Source organism: Ictalurus punctatus, chromosome 14 (genome assembly GCF_001660625.3).
Source record: "Ictalurus punctatus breed USDA103 chromosome 14, Coco_2.0, whole genome shotgun sequence".
NCBI classification, from domain to species: domain Eukaryota; kingdom Metazoa; phylum Chordata; class Actinopteri; order Siluriformes; family Ictaluridae; genus Ictalurus; species Ictalurus punctatus.
In genome coordinates, this window is record NC_030429.2 from 16,789,159 (window position 1) to 16,813,482 (window position 24,324).

At 37.8% G+C, this 24,324-nt stretch overlaps 2 protein-coding genes across 8 annotated transcripts in view; one reads left to right on the plus strand and one right to left on the minus strand.

Annotated features, from left to right (window-relative positions):
* Positions 1-130: 130 nt before the first annotated feature.
* On the minus strand, positions 131-6,230 carry sqor (sulfide quinone oxidoreductase). Its single transcript, XM_017486208.3, has 10 exons — positions 6,109-6,230; positions 4,867-5,098; positions 4,004-4,174; positions 3,656-3,709; positions 2,905-3,099; positions 2,515-2,724; positions 2,242-2,425; positions 1,909-1,976; positions 1,615-1,793; positions 131-1,522 (listed from the first exon to the last, which is right to left on the minus strand). Exons 2-10 carry the CDS (start codon positions 5,080-5,082, stop codon positions 1,465-1,467), a joined length of 1,335 nt encoding a protein of 444 aa, XP_017341697.1. The 5' UTR covers positions 5,083-5,098; positions 6,109-6,230; the 3' UTR covers positions 131-1,464.
* Positions 6,231-13,070: 6,840 nt separating this feature from the next.
* atp8b4 (ATPase phospholipid transporting 8B4) overlaps positions 13,071-24,324 on the plus strand; it is a 31,793-nt gene continuing 20,539 nt past the window's right edge. For 3 of the 7 annotated variants that reach the window (XR_006983689.2, XM_017486249.3, XM_017486254.3), the window contains exons 1-8: positions 13,084-13,342; positions 14,601-14,668; positions 17,052-17,147; positions 17,709-17,767; positions 21,004-21,117; positions 22,836-22,934; positions 23,827-23,888; positions 24,022-24,094. Coding sequence is in view for 6 of the 7 variants with exons in the window: in XM_017486249.3 (XP_017341738.1) it covers positions 17,072-17,147; positions 17,709-17,767; positions 21,004-21,117; positions 22,836-22,934; positions 23,827-23,888; positions 24,022-24,094 (483 nt within the window). In the remaining variant the exon portion in view is untranslated. Of the gene's footprint in view, positions 13,343-14,600; positions 14,669-15,093; positions 15,618-15,708; positions 17,148-17,708; positions 17,768-21,003; positions 21,118-22,835; positions 22,935-23,826; positions 23,889-24,021; positions 24,095-24,324 lie in introns of those variants that run through there. The other 4 variants (XM_017486250.3, XM_017486253.3, XM_017486256.3 and 1 more) reach the window with 4 other exon arrangements.

Genomic DNA, 24,324 nt, shown 5'->3' on the forward strand with positions numbered 1-24,324 from the left:
ATTATCATTTTGTATTATCATTCACAGTAATGATAGCTGAATGGTCTCTTGACACATCCTAGATTAAAGATACTTCTTTAGAAGGTTTTATTTTCCTGAAAAAAAAAAAACACTACTAACCAGAGAGAAGTTATGTGACAGCAGCTTTTTAATATTCAGTTTGACATAATGAACAATCTAGGTTTTGAGTAAAGTACAACATTTATTAATTAATTCATTTATCATGACTGGATAAAATTCCAGGGGCAAGGTAAGAGAATTCACCCCAGAGGGGACGCTGGTCCATCACAAAGCACCATGCACACACACATATACGCACTACGGGAAATTTATTGTAGCATGTTTTTGGACAGCAGGAGGAAACCAGAGAACCCAGAGGAAACCCACACAGACATGGGGAGAACGTGAAACTCTGTACGGACAGTAACCCCAGCTCTGAGGACTCTATGTGAGGCTGCAACTCTGTGCCACTGTGCTGCCCTGTCATGATTTATTCCTCTTATACAGCAACAATTTTCCAACACTAAAAATACTGATCAGCTATTTATTAAAGAACACAAATGGTACTTTTTATGAGTTTATTATGTTTAAACAAATTAGTTCCTGTTATCACATATGGCAGTACAGCTACAAACAGTCGTTCCCTCACTAGCCTCTTTTTTATTTTTTCCACATGTTCAAGAACTTAATAAAATAATTGCCTTATCTCTGATTGTTACAAAGCTCTGACATTGGAGATTCGTTCCACAAATGCTAAAGATCAGTCTCCTTACAGAAAACCTCATATCAATTATTACACAAGTTTAAAAAAATATATATATATATATATTTATGTGGCGCGTCTGTCATACAAGTCTGTGTAAGGTGTACTATAGAAACAATAAAACCCATTACAACAAGAATGTTAATATACACCTGTGATTTCAATTACAGCCAGCACAACAGTCAGAGCTTCTTTTGTAGAAAATTAATCAACACCTTCAGACCAACCAGATTAAATAATTCAACAGTGCTGTTTTAAAGTACCAAATCATCTCAAATTCATAAAAAAAAAAAAAAAAAACCATGGTTGAAAAACTATTTACAGCTAAATGTTCACACATGAAATAGTTACACTGTCATCTAAAAGACTAGAAATAACCAACAAGTACAGTGTAAAGTTTCCAGAATAATACCCATTTGGTTAAAAAAAAAAAAAAAACTTTATATAGCAATGTTATTGTACTATTTCTGTCTTCTGAACAAAAACTCAACCCAGTGTCTAACATTCATCACGTTTATCCTGTTTTACCTGAACTAAAAATGATTTAAGAAAGTGGTAATTAGCACAAATGTTTTACATACATTCACACCAATTGTGTATAATATGTTTGAAGGTTATAATGTTAACACAAAAGCTGAATAGAATGTGGTAAGAGTTAATATAAGCAAGGCCTATTCCTTTTGACTGATTTCTGGCAGCCTCTATTTCATCCCAAGGTGCATGATTTTTCTGTATGGTCCTGGACCTCCCCAAAGTCCCCTTTGAGAATAAAAACAGTACATTAGAGCCAAAAATCTCACAGAAAACAACACAAGGTCTTTGTCATCTAAAACTGAGTGGACAGGACTCACTTGAGAAGGCCATGCCAGTACAGATGGGGCATTATGTCAGCTTTCATATGATACATGATTCTGCTTTCTTTGCTCTGATCTACTGGGAAGGTCTCCAGAGGTTGTCCACTATAGTCAAACTCAGCTAAAATGACTGTCTTGTAGCTGGTGACCAAAGGGCAAGAGGTGTAGCCATCGTACTGTGAGGAGGTAAAAAAAAAAAAAACATTTCAAAGAGCATTTATAGAGCCATGATTGGTGAATTAGGACGAGTTGCTTAAACAGAGGCTAACTGTTCAACTCATTCATGCTCACCTTTTTATCAGGCTTTTCGTTCTTCATCACTTTGGTAATGGTCCTATCAAGGACACTTGATTGTCCAGCTATAAAAATAGATATTTTTTAAACACATCATTAATCACTGTGCAAAATTAACTATGCCTGCTCAGTTTATTTTTAACATCTACGAACAGACTAAAAAAATCTGACTTTGTCCTATGATTTTAAATAACGATGCCCATTCATTCACAGTTCTCTTATTATTCTCATATGTAAGTCTATCGTCTAAACCCAGTGATTAATGTGATAAAACATTCAGATACAGAGGAGCAAGATTTACTGACTTGGCAGTATTTATCTATGGCTTACCCACAGCAGCTGCAGTTTTGGAAGTTGGGAGATTGGTGCAGTCCCCAATTCCAAACACATTAGTGTACTTCTTGTGCTGAAGGGTGTCTTTATTTACATCAAGCCAGCCGCCTTCATCCTCCAACGAGGAGCCCTTAAGTACTGGTGGTGGTCCCATAGGAGGGGTAACATGGAGCATCTCATACTATTCAAATAATGGACAAGACATTTTAAATGTGAATACACAAACACATAGTGACTCTTGTGTTGAATCAAGCAACATGGACCGCTCACCTCAAAAACCTTTGTTTCCCCAGGTTTGTCAAGGTTCTCGAATACTGCTTCCTGCTTGTCTGCTCGGACCTCTATAAGGTTGTGTCTGAGGTTTACATTCAGATCACGTTTTTTCACAATCTCCCAGAGTGAATCAGCATATTTCTTAACTCCAAACAACACAGGCAACGATGTGTTGTAAATGATGTTGGCTTTCGACCGTTTTCCTGTCTTACAAAACAAAATTCCAGAGTGTCATTATTAACAAAAGCATTCATGAAAGTGATTTCACCTGGTATCAATTGAATTTAATCTAATTGTATTAAATAAACATGATCTTCCTTTAACATTGGAAATACACTGATTACTATTCTTCATCTACTTTCTCCACATATACCCATCTATAAATACCTTTCTCATGAAGGAATCAGAAAGGTACATGATCTTCTGAGGAGCTCCTGCACACTTCACAGGAGTGTTGGGAAAGGAAAAAACAGCATTTCCCTCCTTGAAGTTCTGTAATGCCTTCCATGTCTTCTCTACTGTTTTCACTGTATAATTTGATCCAATCTTTGGATGTTCAAAACCTTCTGGAAGTCCTTTAATCTGAAATCCGACAAAAGAAGAATCAGTAGTTAACTAGCTTGGAAGTATTGAAATACCGATCAGATTTGTAGTAGAAATGAATATAAGCTTTTACAGTGGGCTAAAGTGGTCTAAGACCTTGCAGATTTTACAACTAATGCTATAACATGAGATATAAGATTATCATCAAATTATTTTATATTATCAAAAGAGCATTCGATGTCTTATTAAGGTGTGTATTGTATCTTACATAGCTGTGTGTTGCATGCTATTAAATAGAATATTAAATTAAGACCTAACCAATACTGGAGTGTTTTGTGGATATGTGAAACAAAATTTATAAAATGGGTATGCAAAATATATTAGTACTAACAAAATATGTGTTTAATATGTGCTTGAATATGGGCTTTAAGTATGTCATTTGATGTTACTGTGCTGTATAATTTCCAGCCATATTAAACATGCTTGCATTGAAATATACAGGGTAATTATGCAAACTAAAACTTGTATGTGTTTTAAATTTAACTTGCATTATTAACAACAACTAACTCTTTTAAAATGAAAAGAGAAAAAGTACCTTCTCATACTGCAGCTGGAGGCCCAGTGCTACAATCAGGTAGTCATAGGAAATCTAATAAGAAATATAACATACGATCAATTGCATGTAGTTTACACACTCTGCAGCAAATTTTATCAGCTGATCATGTTTGTCAAAACGATCAAAACATTGTTTACAGTGTAAAATCTCATCTATTCCCAGTGACTAATTTCCTTACCAGCACAGTTCCAGTAAATGCTGGTGACCAGCCACACCTACAGTCCTTATTGCTTAACAACCGCAACTTAGCAATAAAACCCCCCAGCAATGTCATGCTTCCTTCTTAATGTTCGATGTGTTAATCTTAGCTACAATGATTTTTCTCACTTCTTTCCCATACTCTGTGAAAACGGTGTTGTTTTTAGGGTCAATCTTCATGACTGTGGACTTGACCCATTTGACTCCAGAGGGCATCACACTGGCAGTGGAACGTGCAGACGCACTAACAGTTTTAGCCCCTGCTCCAACTAATGTCCACATGGGCTGGTAATAATGCATCTGCAACAGTAATAAAAATACTGAGTTGAGTCATATCACAACCACAATTATCCTGTATGTTACAGGTCAATTGTAAAACATAAAATAAAAAAAAAATTATTCCAATTTGGTGAGTATTTTATGTGACTAATTTTAACCAAGTTGAGCACCCTTCAACTGCTATAAAATTTCCCCTTGTCCCTTGTAGTAATCCTGACTGACATGAGTGCTATCTAGGGCAGGGCAATAAGAAGTGGATATTGTGATAAACGAAGTCTCATTAGGTTGTTCTGTCATATCATGGGTATCATCGGTACTGTTTTACCCCTGACCATAATTAAACCCAGTTTTCCACATTAAAAAAAAAATGTTATTAGCCTAAACACCATGTTTCATATTATGTATTGTGAAAATGTCTATGTATCGAAATTATATTATTTTCCATATCACCCAGGCAATAAACCACTACTCAATAAGGATCCAGCCACTGCCCACTTAATTTTACTGTCATTCAAATCCCAGTATTTCCAGAGAGACATTTTAGGGTTAAGGCTCTTAAGTATAATTCGCTCAGCCATAGGCTTTGACTGTAATCTGCCCCACTTTTAAGTCACTTTGGATTAAATTGCCTATCACATTAGTAAATGTATACTATTCTTCCAAAAGAAAGTAAGTGTATTTAGTGTATGGACAAAAGGCTGTAGAAAACCTACCTCGCTGGGTTCCACAATAGCCACATGCTCTGCGCCAACTTTCCTTTTCATACGGGCACCCATCGTAATACCACCAGTGCCACCTCCAAGCACCACAAACTTATAATGCTCCTTGGTGGACAATCCATTGCTGGTGTGGAAGCGGGACCTCACAGAGTAAAGCAGTCTATTACATTTTCTAACCAGAGCTACTTGTGAAGTTAAAGCAGCTGCCATAGTCCTGTAATTAGACCTAAAAAAAAAAAAGTAAGTGCAGAGACAGTAAGCGCATGTTCGGGATGAAGACAAAGAGCATAGTGTATGAGCTAATGAGAGAAAGGGGCAGGTTATTTTCCTGTTTAGATTTTATAAACCAGAGGATCAAGTGTCATTACTCAAGAGTCTTTATTCATCTGGAAGACTGTTATATGTTTAATCGTGTGTGGCACAGGAATGCAGGTTCCTACACTGCTGAGTCACCATGATTTGGGAAGTCAAAATGAAGTTCAACATGGAATGCAGGTCTTGAGTTGTATAGCCTATACAGTGTATGTGCAGGTTAAATTAGAGGCCATGTACATATTCAGGCATACACATTATGTGTGTGTAAAATATTTTATATATATATATATATATATATATATATATATATATATATATATATATATATATATATATATATATATATACACACACACACACACACACACACACACACACACACACATACAGACGATGCAAGAAGTGGTGTGGTCATTTCAGTTATTATTTTGTCAACACAGCATATTGAGACTCTCTTGATTGTAGAACCCTAATTCATTCTTCCCCCCTGCTGTTCCCAGCTTCCTTTGCATTAGCGGCTCATGTCCTCATTTAAACCAGCGCTTTGGTGATGAAAAGCAGCAGTGTATAATACAGCACGTTACTATATCACGCTGTAACAGGAGGAAGGAAGCGTTCTTAGGTAATAGCCATAAATGAGCTAACAGTCATACACAGAGCATTTGGAATATAAGCTGAATTGTAATGCACAGCCATTGTGCTGCGGTATTTGCTGTTAAGTAATGACATAGCAAAAACCCTGGTGTTTACCCTACACCTATAGTGTTTATTAGTAAAGCTGGACACAAATGAACACTACAGAACACGCGACTTCCATGTGAGCTTTAATACTTGACGCTATTTGAGTTATATTTATTATTATCATTTTAACTAAAAATAGATTAATCCAGATTCAGACTGTCATATGTAATGCCCACTTACCGTGTATGGGATGTAGTTGGGACAGGGTGGTCTCAGCCTGTATAGCTCCACTCAGTTCCTGTTTACTTTGCGCTCATTACTTACAATGCTGCACTCGTAGGGACATTGTCATTCTCGAACGAGTTGACTCTTTGAACCGGCTCTTTTAGGGAGCCGATTCTCATATCTAAAGAGCCGTTAATTTCGTGACAAAAGTTTCAAGTAAAAAAATAAAATGCACAAGCAAAATATTAATTCTCAAAATGCAAATTTATATATATATATATGTATATATTGAGAATACAAATAATGATAATTAAAAAATAATTATTATTAAAAAAAAAAAAAAGATTAGCCTACTTCTGATTCACACTCATTTTGCTGGAGTGATCTGGAATCACTTTGATTCTTACGGAAACCCTAAGCGGACATGCATTGTTCATTTTCTTTCTTTGTTGTTTTCTCGTGATCTCGATATAACAAAAAGTTGTTTTCTCATGACGTAATTGTATCCCGAGAAAGTCTCGCGCTTTGTGAATGGGACTGGTGTTACGTGCACGTTGGCGTCTTCGCCATCATAAATGTAATAACTGCCCGGTGTAGAGATGGACTTTATCTCCACATTAAGAGAAGGTGTGTGTGTGTCCTTCTCAAGTGTCAGACACTAATGTGGAAGTCATCAATCCTACAGGGATGAGGTATTCTTGTAGGACAACCCGGAAGTTAGCATCACCCTTGTTCCCTCGGCTAAAATCCAATAGGATTTTTCCATTGGCTTTTGGATTGTTGCAGAAAATAAACTCTGTTACCAACAAAAGTTTATGATTCTTACACGCTTTGTTCATCAAGATAATCTCCACAAATGAACATTCACAACTTTTATGAATTTTGACGCCTAAATACAATAACCAGAAGTAAAAAGCTAAAGAAAAGCTATAAACGAACTACACCACGGTTGCATGACTTAAACGTCACCACCTACATGCTTCTGACAACTCTTCCAATCTTTATTTAAAAACACTAACATTGGAAAATACTATAAATTAATACATCTACAAGTTTGATTTGGAATAGTTTGGGAGCAGTGTTGGCTCAGTGGTTAAAAGGCCCTGAGTTACTGATCAGAAAGTCAGGAGTTCAAGCCCTAAAATTACCAAGCTACCACTGTTGGGCCCTTGGGCTAGGCCCTTAACTAACCCTCAGCTGTTCAGTTGTATAAATGTAAGTCACTCTGGATAAGAGTGTCTGCCAAATGCCATAAATACAATGTAATAAATGTTTGCAAGCATGCGAGTATAAACACAACAGGGCTGTAGTAGATGAGTTTTCATGTTCGGCGTGATGACATTTAATTTCCCCGGCAACCTCAATAGTACCATTTAGCCACTTGTTAGCAACTGCCTTTTTCAAGACATGTAAAAGCTTAACAAAATCATAAGTGGGGTATCATTGCTATGCTGATGACACCCAGCTCTCTCTGACGATCCATCTATCTCTGCACGTATCTCTGCTTGCCTGTCGAACATCTCGATCCGGACGAGGGAACACTACCTTAAGCTCAACCTGGCAAAATCTGAGCTTCTCGTCATCCCAGCCTGTCCCTCAATCAACCACAACTTCACTGTACAGCTCGGCTCAACCACACTCAAGCCAACCAGGACGGCCAGGAGCCTTGGGGTGATTCTCGATGATAGCTTGACCTTTACAGACCACATCTCAACATGTGCACGATCCTGTAGGTTCATCCTGTACAACAGCAAGAAAATCAAACCCTACCTCACCGAACAGGCTACACAAATACAAGTCCAGGCTCTTGTTATCTCAAAACTGGACTACTGCAACTCATTACTCTAGGGCCTCCCGGCCAGCTCCATCAAACTCCAGCCTCGTCTTCAATCAGCCCAAGAGAACCCATGTCACACCCCTCTTCATCTCCCTCCACTGGCTTCCTGTAGCCGCCCACATCAAATTCAAGGTCTTGATGCTCACCTACAAGACCTTGTCTGGAACAGCACCCCCCTACCTCAACACTCTCCTGAAGGCTTACGTTCTCTCACGCAATCTGCGATCAATCAATGACCGACGCTTAGTAGTACCTACTCAGCACGGCTCAAGGTCCCTTTCAAGAACATTCAAACTAACTGTTCCTCAGTGGTGGAATGAACTTCCAACCTCAATCCGGACCGCAGAATCTCTCACCATCTTCAAAAAATAGCTAAAGACCCACCTCTTCCGTGGACACCTAACCAACCCATAAAAAAAAAAAAATAAATAAAAAATTACTCTGGCACTTACACTTCTACTCTGCACACTTTGCTTCTTCTGGAACTCAACTAACGGATCTTGTATGGTAGCAGTACTTGTATTGTTCTCTGCTTGATATATCGCTTTGTTTGTATTTTCTCATTTGTAAGTCGCTTTGGATAAAAGTGTCTGCTAAATGAATAAATGTAAAATGTAAATGTAATGTATTACTGATGTATTTTATATCGTAGAACAAAACATGAAAATATCTTGAGCTTGTGTTAACCACAGACCTTATTTCGGGCATTTAACCAAAATAAAACCCATTCAAAAAACCCATTGACTTCGAGATGATAGATGTCGAGTACAAAGAACAATTAAGTCGAGATCACGAGAAAACAACTTCAGTTTTGATCACGTCCTCTGACAGGGCGCGGCCGAGTGCTCTACAAAATCAACACTCAGTTGACTCAAGGTGTGTTTGACTTCATGCGGCGCTGCACAGACCGATTGGCGGCTGATTTGAAGCAGTGGATGCCGGTTACAATTTTTGTCTGACTTGAGATGTCACTGTGACGAAGGGCATCAAAGTACCACAATAGCTATCCGACAGCAGCCGGCCCCCTCAACCAGCGCAGCTACTCGAGCTGCTGCACGAGCACTGATGACGACGACGAAGCTTTTCATGTTTATTCTGAAACCTTCAGTTCCGCTAAGGCTCACAAATCTGTATTTTTATAACACTAAAAACCATTTTCATGTAATCTTAATGTTATATTGTGTCATGTTTATCAAAATTAAAAGAATTGATTAAAAGAATATAGACCCCACTTTATTGGTTTTTAAATAATACAGACTTATGTTGAACTTTCTTCTTGTACATACAAGCACTGTATTAACTTATACAGTATTAACCTATTCAATGAAAAGTGTTTCTGGTTTACTAAATGTAAAATTCAAATGCTTCGTCTGTGGTGAAGAAAGCAAACACCGCACAAGCTTCACCACAGCAGGAAAGCTCAGTTTTCAGCTACTCCCCCGACTGCAAGCTGCAATCCTCGCCAATCATCCAGCCGCAGTCCAAGTCGAACACACCTTCAGTTTTAAGATGAACGCCTTCTTCTAAGACCCACCCCTACAGAAGCAAAAAGAAGATTGCATAAACAGGAGAGGTTTCAAAAGAAAACATTTCCAATATCAGTTGTGGCAGAAGTTTCCTCCAAGATTCAATCAACAAATATTTTTCATTAATCCACACTAGAGCATCAACAATTGACTATTTTTCTCCATTGCATCCCATAGATGCTCTGTAGGATTTGGGTCAGGGCTCTGAGAAGTATTTTTATAAAGATGGGTGGTGTGCTTTGGACCGTTATTCTACTGAAAAATCCACTTCTGTGGCTTGAATAAGTTCTTTGCTGATTTCAGCAAGTTTGCATCCAAAATGTCTATGTACACTTCTGAGTTCATGATGCAATCAGTGAACACAAGCTCAGCAACACCACTGCAGGAAAAACAGCCCAAACCACCTCTGTACTCTACCCTTAGTGAAGTTTGATTCAAAACCTTCTCTTGCCTTGCTCCACACAAACACTCTACCATCAGATCCATCCACGTTACATTTGGATTCATCTAAAAAATATGACAGTTCTCCAGCAGCTTCTGTTTTTCTGTGCATGTTCCTTGCTTTCTTAATCTTTGAAACTGATAAAGGGTTTTCACTGCGTTACTGTACCTCTGTACCCATGCTCAATGAGCTTATTTTGAATAGGTTTTTTTTTTTCTCCTTTAGTTGCATCTAGTAATTATTAGTGTTGACTGAAGCAACCCTTGCTGCTTTTTCCTCACCTGTTTATCTTGATTTTACTCACAATTAACAATTGCTGGTGGTCTTTCTGAGTCTGCCTGTACACTTTCATTCACAAGTCCTTCAGCTTTGAACTTTTTTTTTTTTTTTTTTTTTTAAACAAGTTTTGCTGATCTGGTGAATGGAGTGGCCTCCTTTGTACAAACAGCTGATGCTTTGCTTAAACCTTAGTTCCCTCTTCTTAATAATTTTTGCAATTACTTTTAACCAGCTGATCCCAAGGTCATTCCCAGTGGATGTATGTAGTCAGTGAGCTTCAATTTACACTCTAGCAAAGTAATCACGTGGTGTAACTAAACTATGGATTAACTGTGACAAACAGAAAAATCTTAGTTTCCAAATACTTTTCTTTTTAAAAAAAACAAAAACAAACAAACAAAAAAAAACATTTTGACCAGTATGTCTGATATTTTTATATTTTTAAACATAACAACATTTTCTGGGAAATGTTATGTAGTGAAATTGATACATTTGTAAGTGTGGTCTAATCTTTTTGGGGCCAAAGTGTATTAATAATTACACTTTGTAATAAACATGTGTTTTTCCATATAGACTCACCATATTAAATTATTATAGTTCACTGAAGTGTAAAATAATAATAAAATTTTTGAAAGAATCAGTTGTAATGATTATATGTGCAGAAACAAAATGTGTCCCAGACAGCAAAGATTTGTTGATACTTGGTTGTAATAGTTATAATATGTCCCCACTAGATGGAGATATTTACTGAACAACAACCAAAAGTCTGGTCCGTGATCATTTGTGCATAAACTAGGAAAATGCAATTGAATTTTAGGCATGGAATTGCATGCTAAATATATTTTTTGTCTTGAATTTGATACCATTTATAAACATAACCTCTAAATGTGACAGTTAAGATTACTGATAGAGGACTGATAGAGGAGTGACAGGGGTATGGTGGCACGCAAAGTTTGCATGTTCTCCTTGTGCTTTGGGGGGTTTCCTCCGGGTATTTCCATTATGTAATTATTGAAAACTTTAAATTTAAACTTAAAATTTAAAGTCTGAAAACTTTAATTTTTTTATTAACATTTTATTGACATTAACAGGACCTAAAAAGTCTATAAATTCATTATCAGCACATTTGAATATTGTATGGACGGAGTACAAATTACAACATATTAAGAAGTTGGCTCAGATAATAGTACATGATCAATTTTTTTTTTACATCATTAAAAACAATAGCATTATTTAGAAAATCATTATTTTTAAAATTCATAATCGATCTTTTATAAAATTCAGTATGAACAGAATAAGTAAAAACCGCAGTGGAAAAAAAACACTATTAAAAAGTACAACCCCAATTCCAAAAAAGTTGGGATGCTGTGTAAAATGTAAATAAATGTAAATAAAAACAGAATGCAATGATTTGCAAATCTCATAAACCCATATGTTATTCACAGTAGAACATAGAAAACATCAAATGTTTAAACTGAAGAAATTTATTTATTTATTTACATTTTACACAGCATCCCAACATTTTTGCAATTGGGGTTATAACATTTTCTACTTTTTTTTTTTTTTTTTTTTTTTTGCTGTAGCATCATAACTGAGGATTTTAAAAACAAATATTTTACCTGAGGTCCCAATATATCTGAATTCACCCTATCTTTTACCTAGAACCCTGGATATTGTGCTCAGTCTTTCCATAGCTTCAGATTTTATGCTAATAATACCTTCAAAGCCATTAGTCTCTGCCATAATTAATTTCAACTACATTGTATAGCTGCATTGCATTCTGGCAATTTGAGTCCAGTGTTTGCTGTTTCCACTAATCTTACACTGTATTTCTCATTAATATGACATTGAACATTACAGGAAAATAATGAATGAGAAAAGAAGGTTTTGCTCTTTTATTTTGAGGAGCTAATAGCAAAATATTATGATTGATATTGTTATATTTTTTTCTTCTACTGAACTCCATTCTAACAGCACTAGCAATGTCCTCGTGACATCAAAGCAGCAAACAACCCCTAAATTCTCACAATTCTCTCAATTCGTTTATATATAAATATAAATATGTTCAGTGTGGAGTTTTCCTTTAAAGTCATGGCATAGAAGACCAAAGAGTGAGAGTGAGCTATTTGTTATTGCAACTCATTTGTTATTAGTCAGGGTCTATAGGGAAATTGTGCTGCTTCATTTGACAGCAACAACATGGGCCATTGCCGGTAAGTGGTGTGTGTGTGTGTGTTTAAGTTTGGGTATCTTAGTGGGGACCAAATGTCTGACAGTTTTGAACTTGAAGGGACATTTGTTTGGGCCCTGTGAGGAAAAATGTACTTAGAAAATATATTATTACATAACTGCAGATCCAGTTAAATGACCTGAGCTTAACCTGAAATGTATTGAGCTTAAGGTTAGGCTTAGATAGCATTAGATAAACATATTATTAATTATCTGGCTAAAATCATTATCTCAATTAACAATAATAATAAAAAAAAACCCAATAGAAACCCTCATACAATTTGTAATGGTTTTTATGGTTATAATGGTATTGGTTAATATTCGAAACTATAATGGACCCCGTGGGTCTCTACTAGTAATTTGTTGCCTTCTATTGGTGCATGTTATGTCTAATGAATACCATTAAGGACCAGTAATGATAATGGTAAAGCTTTTAATGGTAGCTGATGGTTTGTGATGGTATTTGTATTGGAAACCATTAGTATTTCTGTGATGATTTCTATTGTTGTTGTTTTTCCAGGTCCTTACAAGGACAGTAAGACAAACGTGTGTGTGTGTGTGTGTGTGTGTGTGTGTGTGTGAGAGAGAGAGAGAGAGAGAGAGAGAAAGAGAGAGAGAATATCTGGCTTGTATCCCACTTGTATGTGTGGATAAAGACTCAGGAGCAGCAGCTCTCTCTCTCTCTCTCACACACACACACACACACACCAGCGGCGTGTCTGCGCTTGAATGGAGCATGTTTTCGGTAAAAACTCCTTGCTTTCTCTTTCTATTATTCTGTGTGGTGTAAATCTGTGTGTAAATTCATGGTTCCACAGTGGAAATGGGACTCGTAGGCGATATGCTCGGGTGATAAATTCAGAGTAGAGGAGGCTGTGCTGAGGAACTGCGTTATTCTCCTTATGTGTCTGATGCTGAAGAGGCTGAGTACAGCAGGTACATCTATATACATGTACATATACACACTCCTCCAAGCTAGTAAACGAAATAACTGAAAAGATTAAGAGCGGTTAAAGCTGCACAACTGCCTGCTATGGGTACCTCCACAAATTATGTACAGAGCTTCACCTGAATGGAGATGAATGTCATTTAAATTAACACCACGGCTTTGTTTATGTTCATGTGTTGTCGTTGAGGTGCCATGAAGAAAACGACAGATAGCTGATCATGACGCTGTTAGATTACCTAGCATGGTTACTAGATTAGCTTATATTGTCATCTTCTGAAATGGATGTGTCAATAAGAATGGCAAATGCAGTCTTTAAAATAAGACATCATAACGTACAATTGCTTTGACATGTTTTTGAATAGCCATAGTCTATTATACCACTAGAGGGAATGATGAGTTAACTCTATGCTATTGTGATTAATATTATGCTCTGATTTATTAAAAAAAAGAAAAAAGAAGAAAAAAGGGATCCCTCTTTATACTGTATACTAAATTGTATGTGTGTATACAGTACAGTACAGCACGCGCGCACACACACACACACACACACACATACACACACACATACACACCTATATATTTATCAATTGCTCATCTATATGTCTACCTTTGCATCAAATCCCCAAACTTAGTAATGCAAAGTCACTGCGTCACATGAAATGGCTGACTTTAAATCCTTCCTGGACGTATGTGTTTACTTCCCTGTTTACTCCCAGGTCTGCAGGGTTCCCTGTGGGACCGCTGCTCTTGGAGAGTCACTGGGTTTCCAGTGGCTGCAGTTCCACTGGGTTCTCATTAGGACGAGCTCTTCAGTGTAGTGTACATCTCTAAAGAACAATTATTCGGTATAATAATAATCAGCGTTTGATGTTAAATATCACACACACTGTGGGTGCCCTCCAAATGGAGGGTATTTCCGAATGTCGAGAAATTTTGTGCAACTGTTGGCCTGGTTTTGTTAGATATGTTTCAGTCACTTAACCTCTTAAACTCCCAAACTCAGTGTGCCCAGACACACATTCTTCACTCTACTAACTCATTACCTTTCTGTTAGTTTCACTGTGTGAATAATTTCATGCTAATTACAGATTAATTAATAACTAAATTACAAGCAGAGACCTTCGATTGTTAATTATGTTCTCTAATGATTAAAATCCAGGTTTAGCACTTATTTTGATAACATGTTTTATGTTCATTTATATTTTCTGAGTTTTATCATCCAATGACAAAGATGTTATTTTATAGAGAAATCCTTGGGAACGGTTGGAGGTAGTCTGATGTTATGGCAATTTGGAAGAAGAACATTTGCATTGGTAAGAGCTACTATTAATAACTATGTTGATTTCACTGTAATGCATACTTGTATTAGTGTAAATTGTTGTGGTTGAATAAGGTATAGTTAGTATGATTTTTCTCTTGGGCAGTTAATTCTCCTGACTTAAATGTTTAGAATGTATAACAAGGCCTGAGTGGAGATTAAAACAGAGCATTTAATACACACCGGACTACAAACCCTGACAGCATATATATACATATACATACCTACATGTATGTGTGTGTGTGTGTGTGTGTGTGTGTGTGTGTGTGTATGTATATATGTGTGTATATATGTATATATATATATATATATATATATATATATATATATATATATATATATATATACATACATACATACATACATACACGTATCCTCTCAGGTGGTGTTGAAACCTTGGTGCCATCCACTTTCTGAGGATGTTGCTCCTGGCTCTCTGATACACATTCAAATACAAAATCTCATGATATACAGCCACATCCTTAATCAATCCTTATCAAACAGGGCACATGTAGAACGCATCTATGAATACTACTGACCAGCTATTCATTGCACGCTGTGCTGCTCTGCAGAGATAAGCTGGAGAGTCTTCTTGTGGGATATTTTTGTATGATCATAAGTGTTGTAAAAGAATAAAGGCTGTGTGTGTGTGTGTGTGTACGTGTGTGTGTGTGTCTGCATCTGTACATGCCCTGTGCATGCCCGCGCATTTCTTAATGGTGGGAGGGAATTAGTAATAGGAACTCTCTAATGATGCAATGCTTTGTCTTTGTGACCTTGTGTGAACCAGAGATCATTAATTTATTCGCTCTTCTTCACACTCTGGAACAAGAATGTATACGTGTGTTCGCTTTTACACGCATTACCTTGAGGCTACTTGGAAGTCTTTGTTGTGGATGTCTTGTGCCTTAGGACAGAAATGGACATAAAGGTCAAACCTGCAGGTAATATTCCGGTTCTCTACGTTTTGTTTTTGTTGGCTCCCTCACTGTGGGCTTGTACTTGGTGAGAACTGATACGATTTTATTTCATGTTTGTTTATGAAATGAAAGGGGGTGGGGGGTGGGGGGATGTCAGTCAGCCTTTTGAAAATTATTATTGCTTGTTTTGCTTTTAAAGCTTAACTTAAGAGAGTTTTTTTTTTGCTGTTATTAGACATTGCAAAATTGTGCAAAATTGATGCCACAATCCAGTCTGGATGTTGGTAATACGCATCAGATGCTGGCTATAAATTTATATTTCATGATCAGACTCTTATATTATAAAGGACCTTGCAGTTGATTATGTCTGTACTATGGATTCAGTAACCAGTACTAACCAAAGGTGTAAACAGATCAGACAAGTCCAACTAAACCCTCTTTAATAATTAACACTTGCTGGCACCTGCTCTGAAAGAGTAATTCCATTTCCTATTGTACTGGGTGTTTGCTTATGATGAGCTGTAATTCAGAAATTATTCACCCACCTTTATAAACCTATATTTATATTTTAGACTATCAATAGGTACTGTAGAGTAGATATATGAGCTTAAAATGATATTGTTCCCATTCTCCAGGGATAAATGTTGAGGAACCAGAGCATAGTGCCACAGTTTTGAGGTTGCAGTGTAACATGAGACTGTTTATATTTTAAGAACTCTCCAGCAGGATTCCTGTTAAGGCATTTTAGAGGGTAGGTTTTAGCATTGTGTGATAGTCAGCAGAAAATGTAAGTCAGATTTGCTAAATTCAAATCGATACAGAGTCATTGCTGTATCTCAATTGTATTCTTAAAAGTATTAAGTTATTTTACTTCACTTAAAATTCTACTTTGGCCTGCATGAGGATTTTTTTATACCTATAGTTTTCTTTTTGTCACTTGGACATATTTTACATTAAGGCTTTATTTAAAAGTTTTACTTGGTTAAGCATGGACAGTTTTTGTCTTTTGACAGTATGTCTTGCATGTGCTTGTAGGATTGAAATTATTGAGTTAACATTTGATGTTTTCTTTATCTCTTTAATGGTAAAATGGTGCACTTATAATGCTAGACAGCCCAGCACCCTGCTGTTCACAGCTTCTCAATGATTAGCCATAGTTTTATGGTAATTACTTTACGCCCCCTGGCTTCTGGTATAACATGTCTCTGTCTATTAGACATTCAGGCAAGTGCAGGCAATGTCTGTTACATTCCAATGTGAACACTGAAGCGATTTTAGTATTAGTGTAATTATCTGCCCAAGAGAAATGCTGATGCCACAAATGTGCGCAGATGATTGGTATGATTAGTGTGTAGTGATGCACCTAGGTGGTATACAGTGGAAACTGGAGTGTTCTGATTAGGACAGCTTGAAATGGGTTTATTGGCTGATTGATGAACCTTGCTTCTGCTGTATAAGCATGACAGTGCAGGCAGACAATGGCGGAGAGATGGCTGTGGACGTTAGTACCATGGAGAGGAGGCTGGAACCCGCGCTCCAAAGCGCCTGGACAAGGTAGTGCTGCATGTGTTCATGGGAGTGTAGAGGAGTATATAGAGTACAAATTGTAAAAAGAGTATTAAAAGTGGACTGGTAAAAGATGAAACATTGTTTATTCCTATTTGTTTGTTTATGGGTTCTATAATAAAAGTACTACTTATAGGCATGCAAGCCCTTGGGAGTTTGTGACTGGGAGAAAACCTGAAGAAAAAAACAAAACCAAAACAAGTTTACAGCATGTTGTAATGGATGTTGGTTGTGTAGTGAACAGGTTTCATAGCAACTCCATCCCTTTTTATATAATCACTGCAGAGGACATTGACCCGGAATGTAAATTTCTTGGACATCTCCTTTGTAATCAGTTGACTGATGTAAAGTGCAGATTGTAACTGAGACTTACGGTAGGTTAGTACAACACAGAAACATACAAACCTATGAAACCTGTGAGAGATGGGTTAAATGTGAGACAGTGGAAACAATGACAGAAGTTTTGCCCTAAATTGTATTTATGTTTGGTAGAAAATACCATCCTAATAATATAGTTTTTTTTTCTCTCAAACATTTTCTTTGTTTAAGAGGAGGAACGCCGTGTTAGAGCCAATGACCGTGACTACAATGAGAAGTTCAGTTACTCTGTAAGTTATTTTCCATCTGATGTTTAAGATCTGTCTTAAAAATGCAGTATGGCTAGTGAAAGCTCTAAAAAAATGCATAATGGTATGTGGATAGATGTTCCTACAATCATTTCCATATCTCCATACTGTATGATTGTATAAAAGATATAGTACAACTCATTAAGACAAAAGTGAGTACACCATGTGATGCAATTTCCTGTTAAAGGCTAAATGTGAAATATATAAGCCTTTGATGTGCTGTGTTTAATCTATTATGCCTCCACATGGCAAAAAATTCTCTGACAAATTAAGAAACCAGATAGTAAAGCTTCACAAAGATGGAAAACAGTACAATAATATTGGTAAACTCCTAAATATAAGCACAGTTATTGTGGCTGTTACGACACAGGACGATATGCAGGAAGTAAGTACAGGAGCAAGGTCTTTATTCACACACAAGCAGACAAAACACCGGGAGCGCGGTCTATACTGATCAAGGTTAACTAGTTTAAACATTAAACTAAAGTCTAGGCATTTTACGAGCACAGGGCATGGAAATAAGACCCCTTCTCAAGGCATTTAAATAACAAACATGATTAAACTAAATCACAGACACCTGGAGTAAATCAACCTATGCCTGCACACATGGAGAATCAAAACAAACAAACAACAGTCTTTTATGCTTCGACGCCACAGCGCCATCTGCCGGCGGGAGCGTAACAGAACCCCCCTCTAAGGGCGCCCCTCCCGGAGTGCCAACGAGCACCCACCTCCAACAGTGGTCCGGGGCCCCTGTGTGAGCTGTCTCTCGCTGCAACGGAAAACGAGGTGGCCTCCGCCAGGCAGCAGACAGGCGGAGCACCACCCCCAGCGTGACTGGAACGCTGGACAACGCCCCCAGCAGCCATGGAACGCTGGATGACGCCCCCAGCAGCACTGGAACGCTGGACGATGCCCCCAGCAGCACTGGAGCGTGGAGGGACGTCCTTAGTGAGGCTGGAGCTCAGCGGGACGTCCTCAGCGCTGAGGCTAGAGCTCTGAGGCCACCATGTTGACCTCAGACAGGGGCCCAGAGGTTGCCATGTTAACCTTGGGCTGGAGCTCCACAGCTGAGACCTCCCCGTAGGTCTCACGCTGGAGCTCTGATGTTGCCGTTGCCCCCCCACAAAAAAGTTCTAGGCCAGCCTTCGGTTCCGGACTGGGCAGCGTGACTGGGTTTTCAGCAGAGCAGAAAGGTGGAGCGTTGTTCCGTGCTACGGGACGGGGCGAAGCGCTTCCTCCACGTTGCGGAGTAACTGATCTACTTCATCCTCCCACTGTTTCCGCTGCAACTCCTCCTGCTGCCTGCTTAGCGCAGCCTGGTACTCCTCCTGCTGCTTCCCCTGCCACGCGTAGTACTCCTCCGGAGTCGGGAAGTCCGAGTAATACCGAAATTTCCCGACACGGTGGTCTCCTGCTACTTCCATTATTTTGGGCGCAGTATTATTGGTTTACGTCAGTAATGTTTAACGAGTATTTGTATATGGTCACGTCAGTAGCTGAATGGGTGTTTACCTGGCGAATACGTTACGTTCACGAAGCGGTCTTATTTCCATGCCCTGTGCTCGTGCAATGCCTAGACTTTAGTTTAATGTTTAATCTAGTTAACCTTGATCAGTATAGACCGTGCTCCCTGTGTTTTGTCTGCTTGTGTGTCAATAAAGAGATTGCTCCTGCACTTACTTCCTGCATATCGTCCTGTGTCGTAAAAGTGGCAGTTATTAAGAAGTATTAAAAAAGCCACTGCAAAGCCGCAACAACAGAGTGCATTCCACATCTTACACTGAAAAACAGACCAAACAGAGCCAGTATGTGCAGTTTAGCACAAGGGTTATCTTCAGAAATTGTCCTCAGAGTGAGTGCTCAGACAACGTACTGAACATTACATTACACGAGAAGAAAACCATTTCTAACAAATCAGCACTTCAAGACTAAGGTTTGCCAGACAACATGAGATGAATGATCGATTAATGACCGACGCTTTGTAGTGCCTACTCAGCGTGGCTCAAGGTCCCTTTCCAGAACCTTCACACTAACTGTTCCTCGGTGCTGGAATGAACTTCCAACCTCAATCCGGACCACAAAATCTGTCACTATCTTCAGAAAACAGCTAAAGACCCAACTCTTTCGTGAACACCTAACCAACCCCTAAAACAATAACCCAACATTATCCTTAAAAAAAAAAAAACTTACTCTGGCACTTATACCTCTACTCTGCGCACTTTGCTTTTGTAGAACTCAATAAAAGATCTTGTATAGTAGCACTGCTTGTATTATTCTCTGCTTCATATATCGCTTTGCTTGTATTTTTTCATTTGTAAGTCGCTTTGGATAAAAGCGTCTGCTAAATGAATTAATGTAATGTAAATGTAAAGAAGTATGAGTAATATTGGCAGCATATTGTCTGTTCTGATGAAACAAAGATAAACTTGTTTGGAGTGGCCCAGGCCAAAACTATCGCCATCGCTGTGTAGTGCCAACTCTGAAACATAGTGTTTTAATATGGGACTGATACTGAATGTAAAGACTCAGCAGGAAGTAAATGTTCTGACATGAAAACCATCACACTGCAAAAGTACACAAGAGGCTTTAAAGAAGTAAAAATAAAAATAAAAACATCACCTGGTCAGCTGAGCTGAATCCTATAAAGCACCTTTGAGAATCTTAAAGCCGAAAATAGAGGAGTATAACCCCTCCAGCAAAGAAAAGCTGAAAAGAATCATCTGTGAAGAATGACAGAATATCTCTCCACAAATTTGTGCTACAATGGATTCGTGCGTTTGCAGTTTTAAGCAACAAAGGTGGACATACAAAATATTAGAAAAGTGAACAATTAAATTTAGTAACTGATGTACTGACTTTTCTTCCACTTGCTTTTAATGTTTGGACACTTTATTGCGATCGAAAAAGCCGCATATTTGTGTTTTCCCTTTTTTAGTTTAATTTGCTTTAACCATTCTTGTCTTTGATGAAATACAAATAAAGTGGAATTAACCTGAAATGATTTGCAATTTTCTTACATTTTAATGATATTGAACAGGGATGTGTTCATTTTTGTTGTATACTGTATATGATTGATAAAGATTCAGATAGATATACTCCGGCATTCATATAATTAAGTACTTGATAAAAAGCGATAAAAATGACTTTTATTATATTATGAAGTATTATATCAACAGTGACATTTTACGCTGTTATGATATTTTGTTCTTCTCCAGGACAATCACATCAAGACAGCGAAGTACACCTTCTATACCTTTCTACCTATTAACTTGTTTGAGCAGTTTCAGCGGTTTGCCAACGCATACTTCTTAGTTCTGCTTATTCTACAGGTAGATTTCCTTTGTTTTGTCCATTTTTACAACTTAAATTATTTTTATTGTACAACCCCAAAAAGTCATTTGAAAATTCAACTCACCCTGTACCATATTGAAAACACATTATTAACACATTATTTGATGTTTTACTTTGTGAATTTAATTTATTTTTGAAAATATATACTCACTTCAAATCTGATGACTGCAACACCCTCCAAAAAAGTTGGGACAGTTGACTGTTTACTACTGTGTAATGTCACCTTTTCTTTTAATAACACTTATTAAGTGTTTGGGAACTGAAGACACCAGTTGGTTAAGTTTAGCAAGCGGAATCTTCCCCCATTCATCCATTATGCATTTCTTCAGCTGTGCAACTGCACAGGGCCTTCGTTGCATTATTTTGCGCCTCATAATGCGCCACACATTCTCAATCAGAGACAGGTCAGGACTGCAGCAGGCCATGCTAGCACCCGTACACTCTGCTTACACAACCATGCACTTATAATCCAGGCAGAATATGGTTTGGCGTTGTCCTGCTCTGGATGGCAGCATCTGTTGCTCCAAAATGTGTATATATCTTTCTGCATTAATGTTGCCCTCTAAGATGTGCAAGTTACCCATGCCATGGGTGCTGACACACCCCCATACCATGACAGACGCTGGCTTTTGGACCTGACGCTGATAACAGCGTGGATGGTCCTTTTCCTCTTTGACCCAGACAACACGACGGCTGTTTTGTCCAAAAACTATTTGATTTTTTGATCCACAAAACATGATTCCACTGTGTTATTGTCCATCTCAGATGAGACCGAGCCCAGAGAAGTCAGTGGCACTTCTGGACGGTGTTGACGTATGGCTTCTGCTTTGCATTGTAAAGCCTTAACTTGCATCTGTGGATGCAGCGGCGAATGGTGTTTTCTGACAAAGGTTTACCAAAGTATTCTCGAACCCATGTCAGGATCTCCATTACAGACTCATGATATTTTTTAATACAGTGACGTCTGAGGGATTCGGAGATCACGCGTATTCAGAAGTGATTTTCGGCCTTGCCCTTTACGCACCGAGATTTGACCGGATTCCTTGAATCTTTTAATTATATTGTGCACTGTAGAAAGTGAAATGCCCAACATCCTACTGATTTGTGTTTGGGGAATGTTGTTCTCAAAGTGTTGGATTATTCACCGATACATCTGTTGGCAGATTTTTGAGCCTTGACCCATCCTTACTCTTGAAGGACTAGGCCTTTTTTGGAGGCTCCTTATATACTAAGATTAGACGATTACCTGTTTCACATCACCTTCTTATTCAACTTGTCACATCATTATTACTCCTAAATTGCCTCTGTCCCATCTTTTTTGGAACGTGTTGCATGCATCAATTTCAAAATATTTTTTTTCTAAATTTGTTTACCTTCAAAAAAATATGCAGTTGATTAGGTAAAACATCAAATACCTTGTCTTTATACGTTTTTATTTACGTTTATACGTTTTTATTTTTAGTTTAAATACAAGTCAAAGTACATTTATAAATCACTCCTCTTTGTTCATAATAGCATTTTCCTTACTGTCCCAACTTTTTTGGAATTGGGGTCATAATTAAAACACGGAATCTCAACCCCTGGTCCTGAGAGAACCAGTTTGATCTGTTTTAAATTCTTGTTTAATTATTTAATTAATTAGATAATTATTAAACTATTGCTGAACTAATGTGTCTGTTTGGTTCTGTGTTAAAAGCTAATCCCGGAGATCTCCTCTCTGTCCTGGTTCACCACTATTGTGCCTTTGGTGTTGGTACTGACTATCACCGCTGTAAAAGATGCTACTGATGACTATGTGAGCATCTGTTCTGTGTGCTGACATGCTGAGTTTTGTCATTTTGTGCTTTTCATTGATTGCTTATATAGCTACACATGTTGTTTACTCTGTATGGAAAGTGGTTGGATAGAGTGAAAAAAAAAAATCAAGAAAATGTGAACGATTAGATTATGCACTAGAATCCCATTTCACATTAGTCATAGGCAGCACTGTGACACAGAAGGTAGCATCGCCACTCCACAGCCCCAGGGTCTTCAGTTCAATTCTGAGTTTGGGTTAATCTCTGTGTTAATCTTGCATGTTCTCCCTGTGTCCATATGGGTTTCCTCCAACCACCAAAAACAAGCTGCACTGGTGAATTGACTAAGTTAAATTACCCCAAGGTATGAACATGTGGGTGTATTGTGTGTATGTGCATGGTACCGTGTGATGGACTGGCTTCCCATCTGGGTGTGTTCCAGCCTTATGCCCAGTGTTTCTGTGATAGGCTCCGGATCCACCGCTAACGGTTACTGAAGATGAATGACTGAACGTTAGTCATACTTTGCTGGGCATATGATAAACAGTGTTTTCCACAGCATCCTATTATATTATATTGTAGTATATAACATATTGATTTTATCATTTTATTTTCCTGAGCACTGTAGAAAGGATCCCCCGGCATTTACAGACCACATTTTTATCTTAATACTTATCATTTAAACTTCCATTTAACCTACAAGTTACTGTAGATAAAACGAAGCCGTTGTTAACCAATTTCACTACCGAACATTTTATAATACACTTCTATTGCACTGATGTGTGCCTGGGAGAACTTAGCTTCATTATATTTTTATTACACTTTAGTCATCCACTTTAGTTCAGCTCCTTTATCTGCCTTGTGTGGTCATTGCTGCCTGTTGTGTTCCAGTTCCGCCATAAAAGTGATCAACAAGTCAACACACGCCAGTCTCAGGTACTCATCAAGGGAATGTAAGTCATCTTTTTTAATGCTCTTCCTCCTGTTATCAACTAAGATACGTAATATACAAAAAGTGTGATGAGTCCTAAAGGAAATTTCTTAGTGTTGTGTCTTTTTTATTTTTATTTTATTTTTATTCTGCAGGCTACAAAATGAGAAATGGATGAATGTTAGAGTTGGAGACATTATAAAACTTGAGAACAACCAGTTTGTTGCTGTAAGTGTCTCTGTCTTTCGGAAATGTGCTCAAAAAAAAGAAAAGAAAATTCAGTGGATTTGAAATACCTTTCATTATGTTATTGAGCATTCCCGTCAAATATAAATGGAAGCAACTCCCGCCTGAGATATTACTATAGTATTGCAAATGGGCCACAAACGTTTATCATATGGACTTATATGATAAGTGTCCTCAGGAGTGCCGCTGTGGAGGCCTTACTGGAGTGCTTG

Excerpts from the sequence above, each read along its gene's own strand:
- sqor (XM_017486208.3), bottom strand. The coding sequence starts at position 5,082 with ATGGCAGCTGCTTTAACTTCACAAGTAGCTCTGGTTAGAAAATGTAAT. Across the intron at positions 3,710-4,003 it reads TCACAGAGTATGGGAAAGAA|ATTTCCTATGACTACCTGAT; the intron begins GTGAGAAAAATC and ends ATTTCTTATTAG. Across the intron at positions 3,100-3,655 it reads TCCAGCTGCAGTATGAGAAG|ATTAAAGGACTTCCAGAAGG; the intron begins GTACTTTTTCTC and ends GTCGGATTTCAG.